Here is a 21,558-nt window from a genome sequence, read left to right on the forward strand (position 1 = left end):
TTTTTATGCAATTAATTTAGTATGTAATTGAATAAACCTTGGAAAATCTTAATTAGAATAAAAAAGAGCACCCCAAACAGTTGTTTTGTACAAATTAGTAAGGGCATAAAATCTGTCACATGATAATGCGATACCTGCTGGAGGCACATACTGGTTCAGATCTGTTTAAACTGTAGGTTCAGTCCCAATTAGCCTTACTGTGCATAAAGTGGACTTAACAAACACTGCTTATTATTCAGCCTCATTGTCGCAATTAGAAGTGGAAGAAAACCAACACAGTAGAAATACTAAATTAACAATTCCCCTCATCATTGCAATTCACCAAGTGATGTAAACCTAGAGAGAGTACATAATTTGTAAAATATTAACTGGTGCGCCCACTAACAAATGGATTTTTTCGTAACTGGTCATTTTGTCATCTCCGTCTTTATATTTTACATGATTGCTGAAGTAAACAACAGTGTTCTTCAATCATATCACTACTTTTGAGCAGTGTAAATTGGGAACTATATTTGGAAATAGATTGGGGGAGGGAAGCTTGCTTCTACAGTTAATATGGTTGCAATGAGAGAGAGGTGAGCTGATGCTTTTCAGTTTTGCTTGTTGGAGGAGGGATGGTATCCTTGTGCATCCAACACTTCAAACACTGCTTGAGGCCTTGTTCTTGAGAGGATGAACGTGATCCTCAGTTTCAAAGTTAAAAAAGAAAAATACGCTTCAAATGTAAATTTTAATAAACATGGAAATTGGGGGGAAGGAGTGCCTGCCCCTGCCCCTGCCATGACCACTTTTGTCTTCTCATTCGGATCCTATAGTATGAAATTAACCAACCACAAAGATCGACTCCTCCCATAGATTTATTATAAACGGTAATCGCCTCTCGTCTAGGCTCTTAAATGTTCTTCCTTGTCCTACCAAGTTTCTTCATTAACTGGTTCAGTACTTACAGCTGTTGTGGCCATCAACACAGGACGTCTATCAAGTAGTTGATTACACAGATCTTTCCATCTTCTCTCTCAACCTCATCACAACCTCCTCTTCCAATTTTTGCAAAAGCTTTGTCACTGCAGTGTTTGGATTTTATGCTGTTTGTTAATCGGTTACTTATAATTGTCCCAACTGCAGACACCATATTTCAGAACACACTCGAGTAACTTAATGCTAGTAAAATACTATCTTTAAAAATACACAATGTGGACTCTTGAAAGGCGTGCAGTTAGTGTCGTCACTGTAGTTCCACCTGCTTCTACGTGGTATCTGTTGATCTCCAACCTGTGTCTCAATCTTTTTTGACGTCCAAAATCATGCCATCAGAAGTAGCAAGGATACAGTTCTTCAGACCTAGTGGGTTAGGCTTCTCCTTCATGCACTGATGTAGAGAGGTTCTCCCATGCAAGAGAATTATTTGCTCATCGATTGATAAAGTTTATTTTAGAGGCAGCATCAAACTTTTAATTGTGTCAATAATTGGTTGGACTTTGTACAGTTAGTTTTGTTTCTTCTCTTCATCAGGAAATGCCAAATATCTACACAATATATATATAGTTTCTTTGAAGAACCTGTCACGAGGGATTTGAGTAACAGCAGAAACTTTAATAGATGGTCGATAATCCATTCTCAAACGAGGCAACTTCATACAGAGTGATTATATGACCACCTGTCAATTTCTTACACTCTTCTGGAGTAACATACAAGGGTGTTACGCACCACGCCATGAAGGTGTATAAGGGGGTGGGGTTAGGGCCCCACACTTTCTTGATCACGGCTGAAGGTGGGGATGATGTGATCAGCACCATGCCTCTGGCCACCTTTGCCCCTCAGAGTTTCCTCCAGGTACTCATTTTAGACGACGCTGAGTGAGCCATTTGAACAGGTGGAAAAAAATCCCAGTTTTCCCACGCCAGGGATCGAACCAGGGTCTCTCGCATGGTAGTCAGGTGATCTAACGACTGAGCTACCGTTGCTCAAGGTATTTTAATGATGTCCAATGTTTTCTCCCACCAACATCCCAATCTTCTTCGAAGTAAACAGAAGTATCTAACTGAAAATTATCACATCACCTTAATTCTCTTCCCTTTCCTCCGAGCCGGCCCCCATGGCAGAGTGGTTAGCACATTGTGCTACAATGCCAGGGGTCCAAGTTTGAATCCTGGCCTGGGTATGGATGTTTGTGAGTGTCCTTTCAACAATTTTATCATATCACTCAACCCCATCTTCGTAATTTAGTCAAAAGTGGCACAAAAAGCAAAGTAAAATAATAATAATAAAGCAAGTCAATCAAACCTTTTCCTCCGTTTGTCTGTTTCTCTCTCTTGGGTGGGGCCCCTTCACTTAAAAAAAAAGTGCTATTTAGCAATTCTGCACAATCTATTTCAGTGAAAAAAAAGTATGTAATGGAATGTGTATATCATGTTTGCACTAAGCATGTAGATTTAAATGTTTTAATTATGATTGCTAAATTGAATTTATTTGTTTCTTTGATTTGTTGTTTAAAGTTCACTTTATACACAGATAGGCTAATCGAGACTGGACCTACAGTTTAAAATGTGATCCAAACCACTGCACAATGTGTGTCCATCACGTATCTAATCATGTTGAGCATCAGTGTCATCGGACAATCCTAGATGTTCCATATCACTATTCTCCAGTTCCTCCAAAATTTGTCTTCTGTAGTCTGTCCATTGCTTATAAAATAAGAAATTAATTGTAAATACAATAAAATGCAAATATATGACAAAGTTGTGTTATTTAATCACACACAAAATTATATAGCCCAAATTGTGAACATTTATGAATTTAAGCACTTGGCGTAATTGACTCATTGTCCAGTTCGCTGGACTGAGACTTCAAGTTTAAAAAAAATGAGACAGGCATGAACGTCCGGAGGCTGGCAACGGCGCCCCCTGGAAAATAAATGTCCACCTAAAAAGTATATATTTCACACAATTTCATTTGTCATAATAATTTGTTAATTATTATAAGGGCGTTTAATTTCAGACTCATGTAGTATTTTTGGAGCGGGCATCACTATTATCATAGAATAGCTATTATCAAGGTACATAGAGATTAGGTAAAGCCATCTGAAGATTGCCGATCTTGCACGAACGCGTGACGTCACCGGAGAAGCAGACGAGCCCTAGCATTTATATGGGACATTCAGAGAGCGAAAGTATATTATTGCTTTTAGGAGGGGCAAAATAATAATTGTCATCCTCCAAGATGGTATTGAGGCATCCTTTTAATGATTAGTAACATAATTGAAAACGCACTACTTTTAAAAGGGGGCAAAGTACATGTGAAAAAATGTATTTTGAAAATCCATATTCTTGAAACTTTCTGACCGATGCGCTACAAAGAAAGTTGCGTATTCTCCTTTAGAATTTCGTGATTTTACAAATCGTAATATAAATTTAACAAAAACGTGGTATGCTAAAGAAGAATTAAAGAGTTTAAAAAAATAATTGATTAATAGACTTAGTTTATTTTACTTCGCTTATCTGTCACATATGGCTAATCGCAAAGATGAGGATGCGTGATGATATGATGAAATTGAAGAAAGGAGAGTAGACCCATGCCCGGGTGGGGATTCGAACCTGGGGGCCCTTGGCATCGTAAAGCATTGTGCTAACCACTTCGCCATGGAGGTCAGCATTACAAGGAAATAAACAGAAAAGGGCATCTATGTTTTAATATGCGAGAAACATTTGCGAGGAGGTTATTGAAGTAACAAATAATTATTACAAGACGACGTGATGAAAATTATTAATATATCTGAAATATCGATAGTTGACCTTGCAGTCTCTAAATGTACTTTTAGGGTTACACAAAACCTTTACTCAAAATTGCTAGTGTAAATTTATAAGCTATTAAAATTTAAAACTTATTCCTGTTCGAAAAAAGAAACTGCCAAGTCAAATTAAATATTTCGAAGAAATAAAAGTAAAGTAAAGTGCTCCCCTGTGCTTAGCACCATGCCATGAAGGCGTATAGGGGGGGTGGGTGTAACGCCCCACACTTTCTTGATCCGGTCGTGAGTGGGGATGATGTGATCAGCATCACGCCCCTGACCGCCTTTACCCCCCAGGGTTTCCCCCAGGTAGCCATGTCATTCGATGCTGGGTGAGCGCCGGGGCCGCTTCCAATGTTAGAAATACACATTTTTCTTTCATGAGGCCAAGAGAGTGTTTGGAGGGGACGGTGGTTTGGGAAGGCTATAGCCCCGGATCTCGATCTGCAAAGGGGCTTCCAGTGGGAAAACATTGCTATGAAATAGTCCAGAAGAGGTGGCGAAATGATTTTTCTGAATGGCTCAAGAATACAAAGATATAAGTGGATATTTGACAAGCTTAGTCTAAAACTTACAACTGAAATCGTACGTGTGGGGGGGGGGGGGCTACGTGAGAACACAGTGGAATATGATTCACAATACTAAAATTAAAATAAATATGTGGGAACAATAGAAATCAAAATATGTTGTAGCTAGTGACGGCGCAATAGTAAAGATGGAGGTAAATCATATTTTCCCGGGGCAATCATGTTTATTATTCCGTTACATACGACACAAAAATGCATATTTTGGCTAAAAGAGCATTCATTCATTTATTTATTTTTGTCGTTTCACTGGTGGCAGATAAAAAAAAAAGGTAAAGTGTTCCCCTGTGCATAGCACCACGCCATGAAGGCGTATAGGGGGTGTGAGGGTAACGCCCCACACTTTCTTGATCCGGTCGTGAGTGGGGGTGATGTGATCAGCATCACGCCCCTGACCGCCTTTACCCCCCAGGGTTTCCCCCAGGTACCCATGTTATTCGACGCTGGGTGGGCGGTGTGACGGAGAGTGCAGTGACCCCTCTAGTGTGGTCACTGCCTATAGCTATGCTGGAGAATAATGCACCAATTAACGAGAATAGGGGGCCTTCCTGCCCCCTCCCCCCTCTAGTGTGGTCACTGCCTATAGCTATGCTGGAGAATAATGCACCAATTAATACGCTATTAAATAAAACAGATACTTTTAAAACTTTTAATCAAATTATTTGTGAACTATGATTTAAATTTAGAGAGAGCACATACCTGTTTAATTTAATTTGGATGAGTTAACTTCTGAAGCCAGCCATTTCCGAGCCTTCTTCCGGTGTAACTGCACTGCCCTTTGAGCCTTAGCTGCTGCGTTCAGGTGGCGAAACGAGCAGAATACTAATTAAAACAAATATGTGACAAATATATATAAAAAAAAACAACGTGTTGAAGCTATTGACGGCGCCAAAGAAAAGACAGAAGAGAAACGTGGAGAGTGCAGTGGTATTTTACGGGAATTACACCCTTACATTTACATACAATATTAAAAAGTTCTGCTTTTAGATCTCGCACAATGCCTTTTTCACAAAAATGGGCAATCCCGCATTTTTTATATCAATCAAGCTGTGATATTTTAGATTTCTTCCGTTAGTTTTCTGATAATAGTTTTCACAGCTTTCCATAGCATTTAGGCATGATTTCAGTTGACAAGACCAAAATAATCTTATTTCAAAACATAGAGGAAAAAGAAATCCAACGCGCTTAAAATAAAACTCCCATACATTGGAAGCCTGGAGAGAACAAAACAGAGGTTCCTTCGTAACACGATTTCTTGAAAACCATTTTACATATTTGAATCAACTTTGTGATAAATTGATTAGAAAGGATGAATCTTAACAGTAAAAGTTGTAACTTTTCCCCTGCTACTATATTTTAGAAGATATTCGTTGTCAAATATCTCAATTTTTGCATAAGGAACCAGCCTTTTTCGTGCCTAGCGTTTCGACGATGACGTCATGCATCCACGTACAACTGCGCATACGATCTGCGCCGCCGAACTAGCACCCCCTGAGCTATTATGGGTGATAAAATGGAATAAAATTACCTTGCTTGTCCCTCCCTAGTAAAAATCCTGCGGACGTCCATGGAGACAGGAAATACACCTGAATCGAATATTTTTTCATGCATTACATAAAGCAGTATTTAAAAATATGTACACGAAAAAGTATAATAATAAACACATTTTTAAAGCACATATCACCTTATTTTCTCATATGAATGCATTGCAGCGGCGTGCCCAGAATTTTTGAAAAGGATTCGTTATGTACACTTTTTCTGGGTCAGCCCTCATTTTGCAACCCTTTCCTACCTCTGACTTTTTTTTGTTAAGGGCCAAGGGTGGGGGATAGGGAATGGTACCCACCATCACCCGCTTGGGTCCCGCCACTCATGCGTTGACTTTGTCCTGGAAGGTTGTCCATCCGCTAATCACGAGTCATCAGTCATTTCTGCTCGAAGAAAATGTCCTTTATTATAGTCAGCATTTTTTTCTGATAGAAGGGTACATGGCGTAATATTTGTCTTGTATTAGATTATATCTATATTTTTCTAATATTTATAAGCTAGAGTCACATCAATTCATTCTCTCGATTCTTTTATTTCTGCGAAAGTGGAGTGTAAGTAAATCATTGTAATGGACAAATTGCAATATCCATCCTATGGTTTTGTTTTGAGTTTCAGGTGGTTTGCTTAAAGCGGCGAAATGTTTTTTGGATATTAATTTTTTGTTATTGTCGTTCTAAATTTATCATTATCAATATGCCACCAAAATATAGATTTGAGGAAGGTACGTATTGCTTATTTCCTGGTTACTTACACGTGCGTATAATTCACAATGCAACAGAAAATTGGCCGACCTCCGAGACGGAGTGGTTAGCATATCGCACGACGTCAGGGGTCCCGGGTTCGAATTCCGGCCTGACCATGGATGTTTCTGTGTGAATTCATCACTTTCATAATGTGTTCACTCATCCCCATCTTTGCAAATTAGCCAAGACTGGCACAAAAATGAAGTAAAATAAAGCAAATCAATCAAAAGAAAATTGGGTACTGTTATACAGGGTGTCCCACGAACGGCGCAACTGGGAATTAAGAGTTACTTTGTAACCGAAACCTGTACATACATAAGTCATACACCCAATGTGGTACTTGTTTACTATCCTTCGGACACATTTATTTATTTTTACAGAAGAAACTACTTACCGTAATAAGTTCCTGTAGCATTGTCGAATATCAGGATCTAGAAATTGGAAATAATTGCGAACCATTGGCGCTAGCCCCACGAACCATTGGTACGTGGTTAGGTTAGTTCTGTTAGGTTAGGAAACATAGTTAAAATTTGGTGTCGTGTTAGTATCAGGATCTAGAAATTGGAAATAATTGCGAACCATTGGCACTAGCCCCACGAACCATTGGCACGTGGTTAGGTTAGTTCGTCTCAGGCAAGCGAAAAGGCCTATCAGAAAGACGTACTGGTAATGTAAAAAATTGCAATTAATTTCATCAAAACAACGTTGATACACCTTCAGGAATGTTCCGCGAAGCAGATACGTAAGGTCGAATGTCAAAAATTGACGAAACGAAAAAATTAGAGGTGTCCGAAGGATAGTAAATTTTTACCCTTTTTTTTTATTCCTTTCTTAACTTCCAGAACACACAATATGGCGGGCACATCTTGACTCATGTTGTGGGTATGCAGTGTTTCAACCTTCTTCACCAAAAAATACCTACTATCGTGTTCGTCACCGGTGGAAATTATACATTATGCATGGGTAGCTGACGTATAGCCCCACGAACCATACACGGATAGCCCCACAACCATTCAGGAATAGCCCCATGAACCATTATGCACGGTAGCTGACCGATAGTCCCACAAACCATTCACAGATAGCCCCATGGGCCATTTCCAATAAGGTTAGGTTAGGTTTGGTTACGTTAGGCAAGCATAGTAAAAAAAGGGGGGTTTGAAACACTGACAGGGGCTTACGTCATCAAAGGTACGCACCATCCGGTTGTCGTAGAGCAAGCAAATGAAAGCAATGGCAATTATACGTCGGTGAGATATTTCTCTTGAAAAATACATGATTTCCCGGTCAAATATATTCCACAATGAAAGAAAATACCTCGACGAACGTAGTGAACCTTGGAGAAACTCATTTCCGTAAGTAGTTTCTTGTGTAAAATTGAAGAAATGTGTCTCAGATGTATGAAACTGTTACGCATGTATTTTTCTATAATAATGCCCGTGCGATGCACGAAAGCTGTTGCTTGCATTTCCATCCTTGTCCTTGAACCGGATGTTGCGAGCATCTGATGACGTAATCCCCCGGTAAGTGTTACCAAACACACGATTTTTTCACTATATTGCCCAACCTAAAGCAACCTAACCTAACCGTGATGGTGTGTGGGGCTATCGTGAATGGTTTTACGATCCAGAATGGTTTTTGGGGTTATGTGGGAATGGTTTTTGGGGCTATGCAGGAATGTTTTTTGGGGCTATGCGGGAATTTTTCTGTTAAGAAGGTTGAAACACTGCTTTGCAGTTTGAAAAACAACGCTAGTGAAGATTTGCCTGCCATTTTGCGTGTTCAGGAAGCGAGAAAATTACTCGATATGTCGACAATAGATACTAATTTCGTTAAAAAAAGTGAAATCCCTTGTTAAACAATCTTTCGCAATGCAGAATAAGTAAGTACGAATGTCAACAATTACAGAATAAACGAGTTACAGCCGATTCCTGGCTTTGACAGTTTTACCGAAATCTTCAGTGATTATTTGAAATGAAACTTTTGCCCCAAGTTCCTTTTGTTTTATTGCGATTTCATCATTCTACGAATGCAATTTTTACATGGTTCAATTTCGATGTACGTCTGTTAACACATACTGCGGAGTTTTAGCGATTTCTTAAGGTTTTGTTCAATATATGCTTTCGTGGTTAGGTTCCCTTAGCATTAAAATAAAGTCCCTAAATGCATTCTACTAAGGTTCCAATTTACTTCTACATTCATTCCCACGCTTCTACGATATTTTCGTTCGCTTGTCGACGGAGAGTATCTTGTCCATGAGAAGTGTGTAAGGTAATTTTGAAGTTGTTTTTTTGTACATAAATAACTTCTTTTTTTTTAGTCCAAACAGTGCTCATTACTTTAAGGAAGGTCCAAATTTCGTGTGACAATGATTTCCAAAATTCTACGATAATTAGTCTTTGTGCTAGGAGAAGTCATAAAACAATCGGAACCGTTACCATTTGTTTGCCACTATTTTCGTTAATTTTTCCCTTGTATGATCGTATCCTACGTTGTTTTAAGCAACGGTTAAACAGAGGTTGTCACTTGTGTTGCATTTTGTTCCAATTCTTGAAGCTCTGTTTGGCTAAAAGAAAGAAAAAAATATTGTGTAATTTTCTTGGTAATACTCAGTGGCCGGAAGTAGCGTGCTACTTGTAGTGTCGCTACTGTACCGAGCTACAAAATTTGTAGCTGAAGCTGTAGCGCCGCTACATTTTGAAAACTGTAGCTGTAGCGAAGCTACAAAATTCCTGTGGTTGTAGCGAAAATTATATATATATATATACATGTATAAAATAATTTACCCACGCTACGAAGTCAGAGGTTCTGCTTGTGTCACTTCATCCATGTCATCACTTCATCATTCATCCTTGTTGTCGTACTTACGTAGAGGCACAAAAGCGACGTAAAATAACTAAAATAGAAATAGAGTTTGGGGTAGGATAAAATACAGCCATCTAAAAATAGTAATGTAGTAAAAGTAATAAAATAATGTCCTAGCACAATTGAGTAGCGTTTGACATAATTTCACAGTTCAAACAGCACTTTTCACGGCTGAGTGGAGTTCCACTCCACATCTCCCCTCCATGTTCAAGTAAGATAAGCAGGAAACGTATTTTTGAGCTGGTCGTTGGAGGTTCCATAGCAATAGTTTATTAATGAATTTTCCCGAGAAATTAATAGGCCTGGCAACGCTGACGTGAGCCACGCTAAATGTTCCTTCCCCCTGCCCTTTCTTGCACCTGCCGGCACGATGTGCTTCTGCGCAGGTTTTTTTGCTTGTGGTTCCACTATAGAATGCATTTAGGGACTTTATGTTAATGCTAAGGAAACCAAAGCTAACCTGCCTAACCTAACCACGAAAGCATACATTGAACAAAACCTTAAGTAATCGCTGAAACTCCGCAGTATGTGTTAACAGACGTACATCGAAATCAAACCATATAAAAATTGAATTCGTAGCATGATGAAATCGCAATAAAACAAAAGGGACTTGTGCCTTGCCTTCATATCAGTCTATTAAATAATGAAATATTTATTCTCAAGAAAAATATGTTGATATATAAACATAAATAATCCTACCAAATATTGTTTGTGTATAGTTGTAATCATTAATTTTTGCAACACCCTAATTGCAATACTCAGATATCAATTCGTAATTTGAATTGATACGCCACTTACATAGGTACGTTATTCTCAAACACTAGTAAAAATTAGTAACTGATTAACACTGCTATCAAAATTATCGAATGGCGAGAATAATGGTAAAAAATAACAGAATCTACTTTCAGGAAAGTACAACTATCATACTAGGGGCATCTTTTAAATATCCATTTGGTTGTACAAGGCAACCAAAAAAGTTCTTGCCGTTCTAGAGCAGTGATAAACAAAGGGCAATACAGTGGACGGTACGTACCTTTAGGTTTCGAAGTAATCTCCATCAGCATCCAACACCTTTTGCCAACGTTTCTGCAGCTGCACAATACCCTGGTGATAAAACTCGGCAAGCTTGGATGCAAAGAAGTCCGTGAGTGCGTTCCGCAGGTCTCCCTCATTTGCGAAGGATCTCCCACGGAGGTGGTTGTCGAGGGAATGAAACAGGTGGTAATCTGTTGGTGCAAGGTCCGGTGAATATGGTGGATGGCAAGGTGTCTCCCAGCCAAGTTGCTGAAGGGTCTCCCGGGTCCTCTTTGCCACATGTGGCTTGACATTGTCGTGCAGGAACAGCACACCCTTGCGATTCACCAATGCTGGCTCCTTCTGCCGCAATGCACGGTGCACCCTTTGCAAGTGCTGAGAGTAGAGGTCAGCAGTGATGGTCTGACCAGGTGGAAGGAGCTTGTAATGCACCACTTGCCGACAATTCCACCATACAGAGAGCATAACCTTTCGTAGGTGCAGAGGTGGTCTTGAGGTGTGAGGAACATGGTCACGTAGCGACAACCAATGTCTGGTACGCTTGGGAGTGTCATAGAGGACCCACTTTTCATCACCAGTGAGCAAGCGATCAAATATGGGTGTGTTCAGGTGCCAAGTGAGCAAGGACAAACAGGCTGTCACTCGTTGTTCCTTGTTGGCTGCTGACAATGTGTGGGGTACCCACTTGCTTAACTTGTATGACTTCCCTATCCCATGCAGGTGCAGTCTGACTGTTTCACCGGAAACATGGAACCTTTCTGCAAGTTCATCACACGTTAGACCACTTTCGTCCTCGATGGCTGCTTTCAGGGCCTCGTCATCCAACATATGTGGTCGTCCACTGCGAGGTTCATCCGAAAGGCTCACATCTCCCGAATGGAATTTCTGGAACCAATGCCTGGCAGTGCGTTCGTTCACGGCATTCTCCCCAAATGCCTGGCAAATGCGGCGACTTGATGCGGCAGCTGACAGGCCAAGTCATACAACAAACACACACGAACAAGCTGCTTCGATACCTCCATTTCTCTTCGACACTGGACAAGCTATGACTGTTGTGTGTGCACAACGTGCCTATATTACTGACAAATCGATGGTCAGACTAACTCCCGATCGCTTGGCAGACACGTGCGTCATTTCGTTTCCTCTCTGTGAGCGCATGATTAATGGGACATGAAAAACGGAAAGAACTTTTTTGGTTACCTTGTATTAAGTTTTTTATGCAGAAGTAGCACAAAAGTAGCGAGTAGCATAGTGAGCTACTTTTTGGTAAATGTAGCTGTAGCCAAGCTACATTTTGGAAGAGTAGTTGTAGCTGTAGCAAAGCTACTTTTAAAATGTAGCATTCTGATCACTGGTAATATTTATGTATCCTACTGTACTACAACAATTTCATATTAACTAAACGAGTGTGATTGCTTGACCTTCTCAAATCCATTTCCTATATCCCATTTGGATGGTATCTTCCCGAATTTTTTCCCCTCTGAATCATCCGAAGCTTAGGAAGTATAATTGGTTGTCCCCGCTCTTTCCTTAAGCTTTTGTTTATTTCAGCTTGTTACTTCATCTTCACTGTTACATTATGGTTAAGCTGTAATGAACACATGCAGTTTTCAATTATTGTCCAATAGGGAACAAGTGGACTGTTAATCCACCGCACCTCCTTGAGAATTATGTTGATTTTTTTTAAATGTGGGTCATTCCACCCAAAATCACCCATAACAACAGGTTGCTTCATAGTCATGGATTTGCTTCCACTTTTTTTTTTACTGATAGATACTTGGTCCAACAAATATGTTGAAAGTTAAATTTTTTTAAAAATTTGAAATTTTTAGAAATTGAGTGGACGAACGAATGCATCATGTAACACAAAACATGTCATATCTCAGCCTATGTGGAGTATTGTGATGATTTAGGTATTGTTGGAGAGGAGAAGGACAATCCTAACAGAAAATAACTGTGTTATTTGTGCACAATCCCTTTGATATCATAGAAAGTGATAAACCCAGGCTCTCATTACCAGTGATAATCCTGGATAAGAAGATTGAATCGTTGAGGGAATGTGACAAAGCTCATTCCTCCAACAGCATGCTGCTGTTTCTGATTAGCTGCTAGAATCCTTGGCACAAATTTGGTGCTGACACGATGCAGACCCACTTCAGCGATCAGAATCTGTTGGCATGTCACATAACCAATTTCCACTCATCAGTGCTCATGCATGAGTTTTCGAGCTTTAACAACTATGTCAGGCATTATGCAGCTGCTGAGAGGCCTCCCTGTATTTTTATCATTCTCAATGGGTGTTCAACTTGCCCCGAGGTTCGCATGTCATTCAAAACACCTGTGTATGGCTCATCCTTTCTTTCCCGAACACTTGAGGAGTCATTGCCAGGGTCTAGGGTTGCCAGATTTCTAAAATTAGAAAACGGGACATACAGATTATATAGACATGAATGTAGTTAAAGTTATTTTTTATAACATTTTTAAACATTACGAAATCAATTGCTGTTTAAACCATTGTTAACCCTAGAGCACTGTCATGTTCCATTATTACAGTGTAACTAGCACTACGTAAATTTTACGTACATGAAGGAATCTATTTTTAACACAACCTCTACATCATGAAAACAAAATGATTCTTTGTGAACATTATTTTGGTTATTTTCCTTATATTGGAGTTTTATTCTTCATTTTAAAATGTATGAACATGGTTGTATTTAGCATAGAATAAAATTTGAATTTGTTATGTCTTTAGGTAAATACAGGACAAATGGGCATCCTGAGAACATTTTTTGGGATACCGGGACATTTCTTTAAAAAAGGGAACAATCCCTACCAGGATCTCCACACAGTATTTTTCCAGAGATTTGCACAAAATATGATGCACAGTTCCTGTTAATTTCTTAGAGCCCAGTTTCTGTTACTTTCTTGGAGCCATCTTGAAATTCCATCCACCATTGTTCAACATCAGTTCATTTAGAGTCCGCTGATTAGTCTCATGCACACAGCCCTTTAAATGACCCCAAAGGAATTAGTCTTAAGTTTGGAAGTCAGGAATTCATGGTGGCAATAAATCTTGCCAATAATCCTTTTCTCAGGTAAATGCTCCCAAATATGCAGAATATGTGATTTAAATTAAAATATCATCAAAAGTTATTTTTTAAATAAAAAATCATGATTTTTATTCACCCTGCACCTAAGGCTAGATTACTAACAATTGTGTTATGTATCAAGATAAATTCTAGAAAAGCCATTTTGTATGGATTGCATGTTCAGACTTCAGTACTGACGAATTATCCTTTTCCATTATCCCTTCCAAATGAGAATTGAGGTGGCAATTTTGACTATGTTGCGAATGCTTCTACACAGTCTTTGTGATTCTTATTCCTTTTTAGTCATGTATTCTTTCATCTGTATTGGTATAATGATTCTTTAAATAATAAACAACAATTTTAAAACTCCTTTCCCAGCTCATTTCATCAAAATACCTTCTAGCTGGTTTGATGATATAAATAGTTTATAAAATTCAAGGAAAGTTAATCATGACCACTCAATTATTAGCATTTAAAAGGAATTATTGGTATAGACATGTTGGACATTTATAGTTATGTGAGCTTCTTGATAACTGGTTATTTTGTTAAAATAAAAAATGAAAATTGTTGTTGTTAGAATGTTGCTTCAAGATTCTAATAGTTAGGTGTATTTTCAGGTGAGAAAGTGTTATGCTTTCATGGACCATTAATCTATGAAGCTAAGTGTTTAAAAGCTCAGGTGAAGGAGAAACAGATCAAATATTTCATTCATTATACAGGATGGAGTAAAAAGTAAGTGTTTGGTGAACTGGAAAGCATGCTAACAGGTTTTCACTACAAGTTTCTCACTAACTGCATTGTACATTGTATTATGGATTGTTTGCTCCAAAATATTATAATTTCTGATTGTTCCAATTATCTGTACTGTTAATTAGCACATACCTGTTTTACCACATTTATTAGCATTTCTGAAGTACATTTTTCTTGCATGCCTGCCTCTGGAACATGTAGCAGAAATGCTAACCAAAAACAAAAAAATGTATGTGTCATCATAGTAGCAGGGTCATTCCACATCAAATCAACACAAAAAACTGATATTTTGTCACCCACCAACTCTGGTTTCAATGAAATTTGGTATACACCCTTCCTTTATGGTTGAAAGAAACCCCTTAAATTTTTTCACTCCCTTTTTTGCTCTTTCTCTACATTTATAACACCATTAAGCCTTGTTTCCATCATATGAAAAAATCAATATGTTGACCAAGGCAGAAATTTATTTTATTATAAAACATAAACTAAATGTAACGTTTCAACCTTCTAGCAAGGTCTTCTTCAGACTGCACCAATTTTGTACTTGGTGCAGAGTCTGAAGAAGACCTTACTTTGTATCTGTAGGATGGTTTTTCAACTTAGGTGCAAATGTGACAGATATCAAAAATAAGTATACAAAATAGGGAAGAAATAGGAAATATCAGAAACAGAAAAATTTTCAAATTTTTGCAGCTGCAGCCCAAAAGTCACGCATAGGCAAAATATTCTAAAGTACATGGAAGTCAGTGTCAAGTCCACTTTATTCACAGAAAGGCTAATTGGGACTGGACATACAGTTTAAAGTGGTATCCGAACCACTGTGCCATGGGCCTCCACAGGGTATCGAACCTGGGACCCATTGATTACAAGGCGATGATGTTAGAATTATTGATTTGGTGTATTTTACTTCACTTTTCTGCTTTTGGTTAATTGTGAAGATAAGGATGAGTGATGATTTGGATGAAAGGTCACTCACAAAGAACCATGCCCAGGCTTAGATTCAAACCCGATACCCCTAGTGTCGTAGTGTGCTGTACCAACTAACCACTCTGCCATGGAGAAATTGGTGGGGAGGGGGAAGGAGTGGAGACTGGAGTGGATTGTGAAAGTTACTACACTACTAAAAATGCACAATATTTCCCACAACTAAATCTCCCATAAATTCAATGCCAAAAGTTGGAAATCTCCCTTAAATTCATGGCCCAAAGTTGGTCACTCCAATGTACAATCACAGACACTTCTGGGTTGATATGATCCCATTGAAAGACAGAGAGGTTGTCACAATTCAGAAGTGTCTGTGACTGTACATACATAAGAGATTGTGTTTGTGCATCAGTTTTCAAGCTGTTGTAGTGTGAGATCTAATTAATGTAACAACAAGTGTTCAGTAACCTAAAAAAAAATGTAATGAGAAACAGAGAAGGAACAAATTGAAATAAAATATGAGGAAGTGTGTTTGTGTGGGAATAGAGGATACCATGTACTTTTGTTTATCTTAGTAAGCCATAATGTTACATTACATTAACACATTCAGTTAGAATTGCTGGTATGTACATAATTTGAGTCTTGTATTTTCTTTAGTTAAGTAATGAATCCATTTTCTAATTTCAGTTGGGATGAGTGGGTACCAACAAGTCATGTCTTAAAATACAATGAAGCAAATGTCCAGAAACAAAAAGAGTTGCAGAGAGTCCATGAGGCTCAAATGTAAGTGTGCTTTAAAATTCTGTATTCCATCTAAGTTCTTTCCAAATGTCTACATTATATGAATTGAAATACTTCATTTATACTATTACTTATATCCTTCTTGGGTGTAGTATTTGACTTTCGCCCTTCCTCCCTTTCTCCTCTTTTTACATTCTTGCACAGACTCAAGCATGTTTTTTTTTGTTGTTTTTTTTTTGTTGGAAGATAGAATTATTTGTAATGGCATTGCAGTCAAGCAAGTAAGTAGTCATTCATCAGAATTGTTAAGTCTTCCTGATTCACTATTTGTTTATTGTATGTTTGCTTGGTTCCCAAACATGATCTCATAAATAAATGGATTTTTTTTTTAATTATCCAACATTTTATCAAGGATTCAAGTTGGACGTATTGCAGAGAAAGTAACGGACTGGATTTTTTTAATCAGCAGTAGGACAAGGCAAAATACTATATTGATGTTCACTATATCTTAGAACTATAGGTGGGTACATTATAAAAATATAACATTGAAATCACACAGTCACCTTAAATGATGACCCCCCATATAATGGTTTTGCAGGATAGAGTAAAACATTCATAAATAAATGGTGCATAGTGTGCTTACAGCTGAAAGGAAAAGCTGTCCTGGAACATTCAAGGAAATATTTGTACGAGGTAAAAAAAGTTGTGGAGAAATGTGAAAATTATTTTGCAAGTAAAGTTCAAAACCTGTAATGTTGCAAAAATTGAACTATGTTTGTTGTACTGGAAATACTTACGGAAATTTAGCACAGGTTCACATCAGGTGTTTCTTTAGTATGCATGGATTTTACATTTTGTGAACTGAGATTTTTATATAAACGTAATGTACCTTCTATAGTATAGATTATATATATCCTGAGTATTTCGATGTCACATAGTACATAGGTAGACCCTATAGATCTTTATATTGTTTTAACAATATTTTGGTTAGTATTATAATTATATATGTTATTAAATAATATTTTGGTAACCATATGTATACAGGGTGTTCTGGGAGGAAGCAGCAATACTTTGGGAACTGGTAGTATGGGTGATTCTAAGCAAAAAGTTCATATGAACATGGATGCGATTTTGAACGATAACGGAGATATGAACAGAAGTAAAAATGATGTAGGAAAACATAAACAAAAACAGTAACAAGTAAAACATGGCAATGTAATGGTAATTGTGTAAGTAAATACGAGAAGGGACATGCTGATACTAATCTTTATTGCATGAATTTGTGGTGTAGCAGTAATTAGTACACGATAATTAAGTAATGAAGTTCCATGTCAATTTCTGAGAAATGCTGTGCCCTCCTGGGAAGCAGATAAGACTAAAGTGCTGCACCCAAATGGGACATTAAAGGCATGTAACTGCCTGGTGGCCAATGCTATGTGGGAATGAAAGAAACCATTGATTGCCAATTCTTGCTCACAAAGTCTTTTAAGTATTTTGTGTGACTGCTGGCCGATACCGACACTGCATCAGCGACTTGTTTTTATTTACAAATAACAGAGAATAATGGACAGTAGGGGCATAAACAGAGCCAGCCAAATGAGCATTATTATATATCTGTATTTGTATATATTTGTATGTCGTTTCTCCAGGTTAACCCAAATTACAAGAATGTTGTTTACATGAAATTGAAGCAGAGACACTTGTAATAATCCACCGATTTGTTGGTGTAAATTCAACACTTTCAAAAATTGCTTGCAACATTTCAAAAAACTTTTTTCTTGCACCCTCTGGGTCTAGAAAGAAGTTCACATAAAATGTCACAAGACAATTTAAAGTGCTACAATGCTACACGAGAATAATTTGGGAGTTATTTAATGCCATTAATAGAATATGATATGATAAGTTGTTATGACTCAGTATCTAGCCTTTTCTATTTTAAACGGGAATTATACAAGCATTGGAATCGGTCAGGGTATCTGTATCGGTATTGACTCAGCCCTAATAAAATTATTCCTCATGTTAATCCTGTAATAACTTGGTTTGTGTGCAATCCTTGATATGTTCCTTTGCATGAGATATATCATCATCATTGAATATAACAGGTGATATCTTACGCAAATGTGATCTGCATACAGTCTGTCCTATAATATTTGCCACATTTTTTTAAGAATCTCTGTCAGGGGATATGACTTCTGATACAAAATAATTCTGGAGGTTTTCTTTCAGGAAAAATAATAAAACAGCATCCAAAACACAAATTTTAAAGAGGAAACTTGATGTTGCTTCAAGGAATCCTGACAGCCAAACATCAACTCTCTCAACAGACAAGCTAATTAAAGCAAAAGGAGTTCCTCTGCCTACACCTGCAGCAGCACAAGAACCTGCTTCAAATATACCAAGGAAGAAACGGAGTCGATTGGATCAAACTTTTGAAGCTGTAAGTATGATTCATTGATTTATTTTACTTTGTATTTTGTAAGTAGAATGCAGAGTCAAAATGTACCTTAATATAGCAATAAAAAGTCAGGATAATGTAATCGACAGTTGTAAAACATAAGTAACAGGTGTATATATTCTTCTGTTGTAAGTACAAGCATGCACAGTCTCACAGGAAATGTGACATCAGGGACCACAGAAAGATGAAGAGGAACAGTGGGTTGCTATCCATCTTTTGGGTAATGAGGATGCAACATCAGCAAATATCCATGGGAGGATGTAGAGGCAGTACGGGGATTCCTGTATGTCATTTCACCAGGTTTTTTGAGAGAGAGAATGTTTAAAAGTAGAGTGTCAACTCTGACTGATGCAACTCGCTCCTGTCTACTACCTCATACTGCGACTACACCAGACACTATTGGTTCAATGGATTGAATGATCTTAGAGAATCGGCAGGCAACAATTGATGAAGTGGCTCTAGAATTTAACATCGGTCATGGCTCTAACTTCACAACTTGCTGCAGTACCACATAGTCTCCCCTAGATGGGTACCGAAACAACACACTCCCAATCTGAAGGAACATTGTGTGGCTGTTTGTGAAACACTGTTATGGATGTTACGAAGCCGAAGGAGATGGTTTCTTAAAGCGTATAGTAACTGGTGACGAATGCTGTATCCATTACTTGCATATTCACAGGTGATTATCATGTGTTTGGCCCCCTTAAGAAGGTACTGGGTGGCATGAAGCTCCGCACTACCGATTAGGTGAAAGATCTGGTGCATCAGTGGTTACGCAGTCAGTCAGAAGAGATTTTTTTTCTAAAAATATATAAATAAAAAATATTAAGGCTACTTTTTTTGTGAAATTTTAGCTCTGTTAGAAGTACCAATGGTTTGCAGTTAAAAAGTATCATCTTGAAGGTACTACTGGACATTGTACTTGTACTGCGTTTGCTGACTCTTTATATGACAGATCATTATATGTTCAGTTGCAGTAAAACGTTGTATAAAAATTAATTTTACTCGAGCTCCATCATGCTGTATAAATTATAACTTTGCGAGCAATATGAAGAAAAGCCATATTGGTGATCACGTTGTATAAAAGAGATTAATGGAAGTGTAGAGATATTCTGTGGCTTCTTCAGATGGAAGCCGGGGTTGTAAGTAGTTAGATGCTTGTCGAGCTGATTGTTTTTTGATGAATTTGAAGCATTTTTGCATGTGAAACCAAATAAAATCTTGAAATAACTAACTGCAGACTTGTTTTTGGAAATTTCCATGATTTAGCATATGATGTTTAAAGCCTGAAAGGTAAAAAACCAAGTAAGGAAGTTTATCCTGAATCATCTCCACCTGCAAGCAGTGTGACAGAAAACAATAAACTGGGTAATTTAATTGCAGCGAGGTGTAGTAAGTATGCCATGTAAGTCTTGGCTTGAAGGATAATGCTCTTGCTTTGATGCAAGTGGTCTGAGAAATCTCTCCATATATAACATCCCAAAGGTCTCCTTCCACTCTTACTGTGTATAGATACATCCGTAGCTTTTTAAGTGTTTCCAAATCCTCTCATGATAATGCGTTTTGAGTTAATTCTTGAAGCTTTCCTGGCGGCAAATATTGAAGAGGTTTTCTCGGGCAATCAGCCAGGTGATTTCCGGAAAGGCTTCCGAGCTTTCGAGAGCTAACCTCACTCTCATCTTCAGGGAATGAATAGTTATTTGTCAAGAACATCTTGGCTTGTATTTTTGTTGTATTTTCCATCTTTGCTGCACTAAACGTGCTGTTCATTTTAGGAGGAGGAACAATTTTGCACCAAGGTAGAAGTGGAATTTAAGATACCAGATGAACTGAAGCCATGGCTAGTCCAGGACTGGGATCTTATATCCAGACAGAAGAAAGTGAGTGTTGTTGACACTATTGGATAGCAATTCAGAGAAAATTGACAATTTTTGTTCATTAGAAATTTTTATGAACTTCTTTTAATAACACTTGAAATTATGTCAATCATTTGAGTTAAAAAATTAAATTTCTTTTATTTGAATTAAAAATATCAGCATGATGCTCGGGTAGTTTGAATGTTTTCTTCATTTTTTAATATTTTTCTTGCCTAAAAATAGAAATATAACAACAAATTTTTTCACGGTTTCATTAACCAATCATTATAGTGGAACTTCTCTATATCGGACACCAATAAGGAGTATAAAATGTCTTGTTATTGAGCAGTGCCCATGATTTGGAAATTAATTTATAATGCCATAAAATAGATTTTCGCAACAAAATGTTTTAGGTATTTAAAATGCTTTGAAATTCTTCAAAGTTTAACAAACAAGATTTATCGTGTATGTAAATATTCCGGATTCATTTGTAATGTACGTACAATTTTGCTAAATATATGTAAGTTTCTCTTTCTTGTAGACATTTTTTATTTCAACTTTCTCATTTAAAGTTTATTGTTTGCATGTGTATCATCATAACACACATGCCACACACTTCACAAGATGGAAACTATGCAATTTTAAAACAATTAGGTACTCTTCCAGTGCAAAAAATATCTAAATACATGTGTCCGCCAGTAAATCCTTGCACCTTCTGAACGGAATAGATATTTTGCCCATCATTACAACATTGCCACCTCCAAATTTCAGAAATCACCTTGTTTCACATGGTTGTCCGTTGTCCTGAAGTTTAAAATCAGTGCTGGGAGATAGAATTCAGTGACCACATCCGTTAGTAAGAAGTAATAATGAATAAGTATTTACAGAATCTTTGTATTTCTTATGGAAAACCAACTTCAACTTACAGCTATTCAAATGTCATTTTCAACTTTTCCCACTACAAACAAAATCTTCGACGTGTCCTCTTTCCATACAAGTTTTTTTTTTTTTTATGCCATCGGAAGTTTGATATTCCCAAGAGAACAAGTATTATGATACTTTCATTAGCATAATGTTAAGTTTCTCCCCTGCCTACAACTATCCATTGCACAGACCTCTCCTTTTCCAGCTCACCATGAGGAAGGGGCAGTGTAGGGTCTTTCCAAAACCTCGTGTCTTGCTGG

General features: G+C 37.7%; 1 protein-coding gene across 1 annotated transcript in view; it reads left to right on the forward strand.

Moving 5' to 3' along the window:
• The first annotated feature begins 6,522 nt into the window (after positions 1-6,522).
• The window catches only part of LOC146003035 (uncharacterized), a 74,702-nt gene continuing 59,666 nt past the window's right edge, over positions 6,523-21,558 (forward strand). Inside the window, exons 1-5 of the mRNA XM_083141198.1 lie at positions 6,523-6,640; positions 14,266-14,380; positions 16,010-16,105; positions 18,290-18,500; positions 20,294-20,398. Coding sequence (XP_082997324.1) covers positions 6,613-6,640; positions 14,266-14,380; positions 16,010-16,105; positions 18,290-18,500; positions 20,294-20,398 — 555 coding nt within the window. The 5' untranslated portion in view covers positions 6,523-6,612. The remainder of the gene's footprint in view (positions 6,641-14,265; positions 14,381-16,009; positions 16,106-18,289; positions 18,501-20,293; positions 20,399-21,558) is intronic.

The sequence above is a fragment of the Lepisma saccharinum genome, chromosome 19, assembly GCF_977018435.1.
Source record: "Lepisma saccharinum chromosome 19, izLepSacc3.1, whole genome shotgun sequence".
Classification (NCBI taxonomy): domain Eukaryota; kingdom Metazoa; phylum Arthropoda; class Insecta; order Zygentoma; family Lepismatidae; genus Lepisma; species Lepisma saccharinum.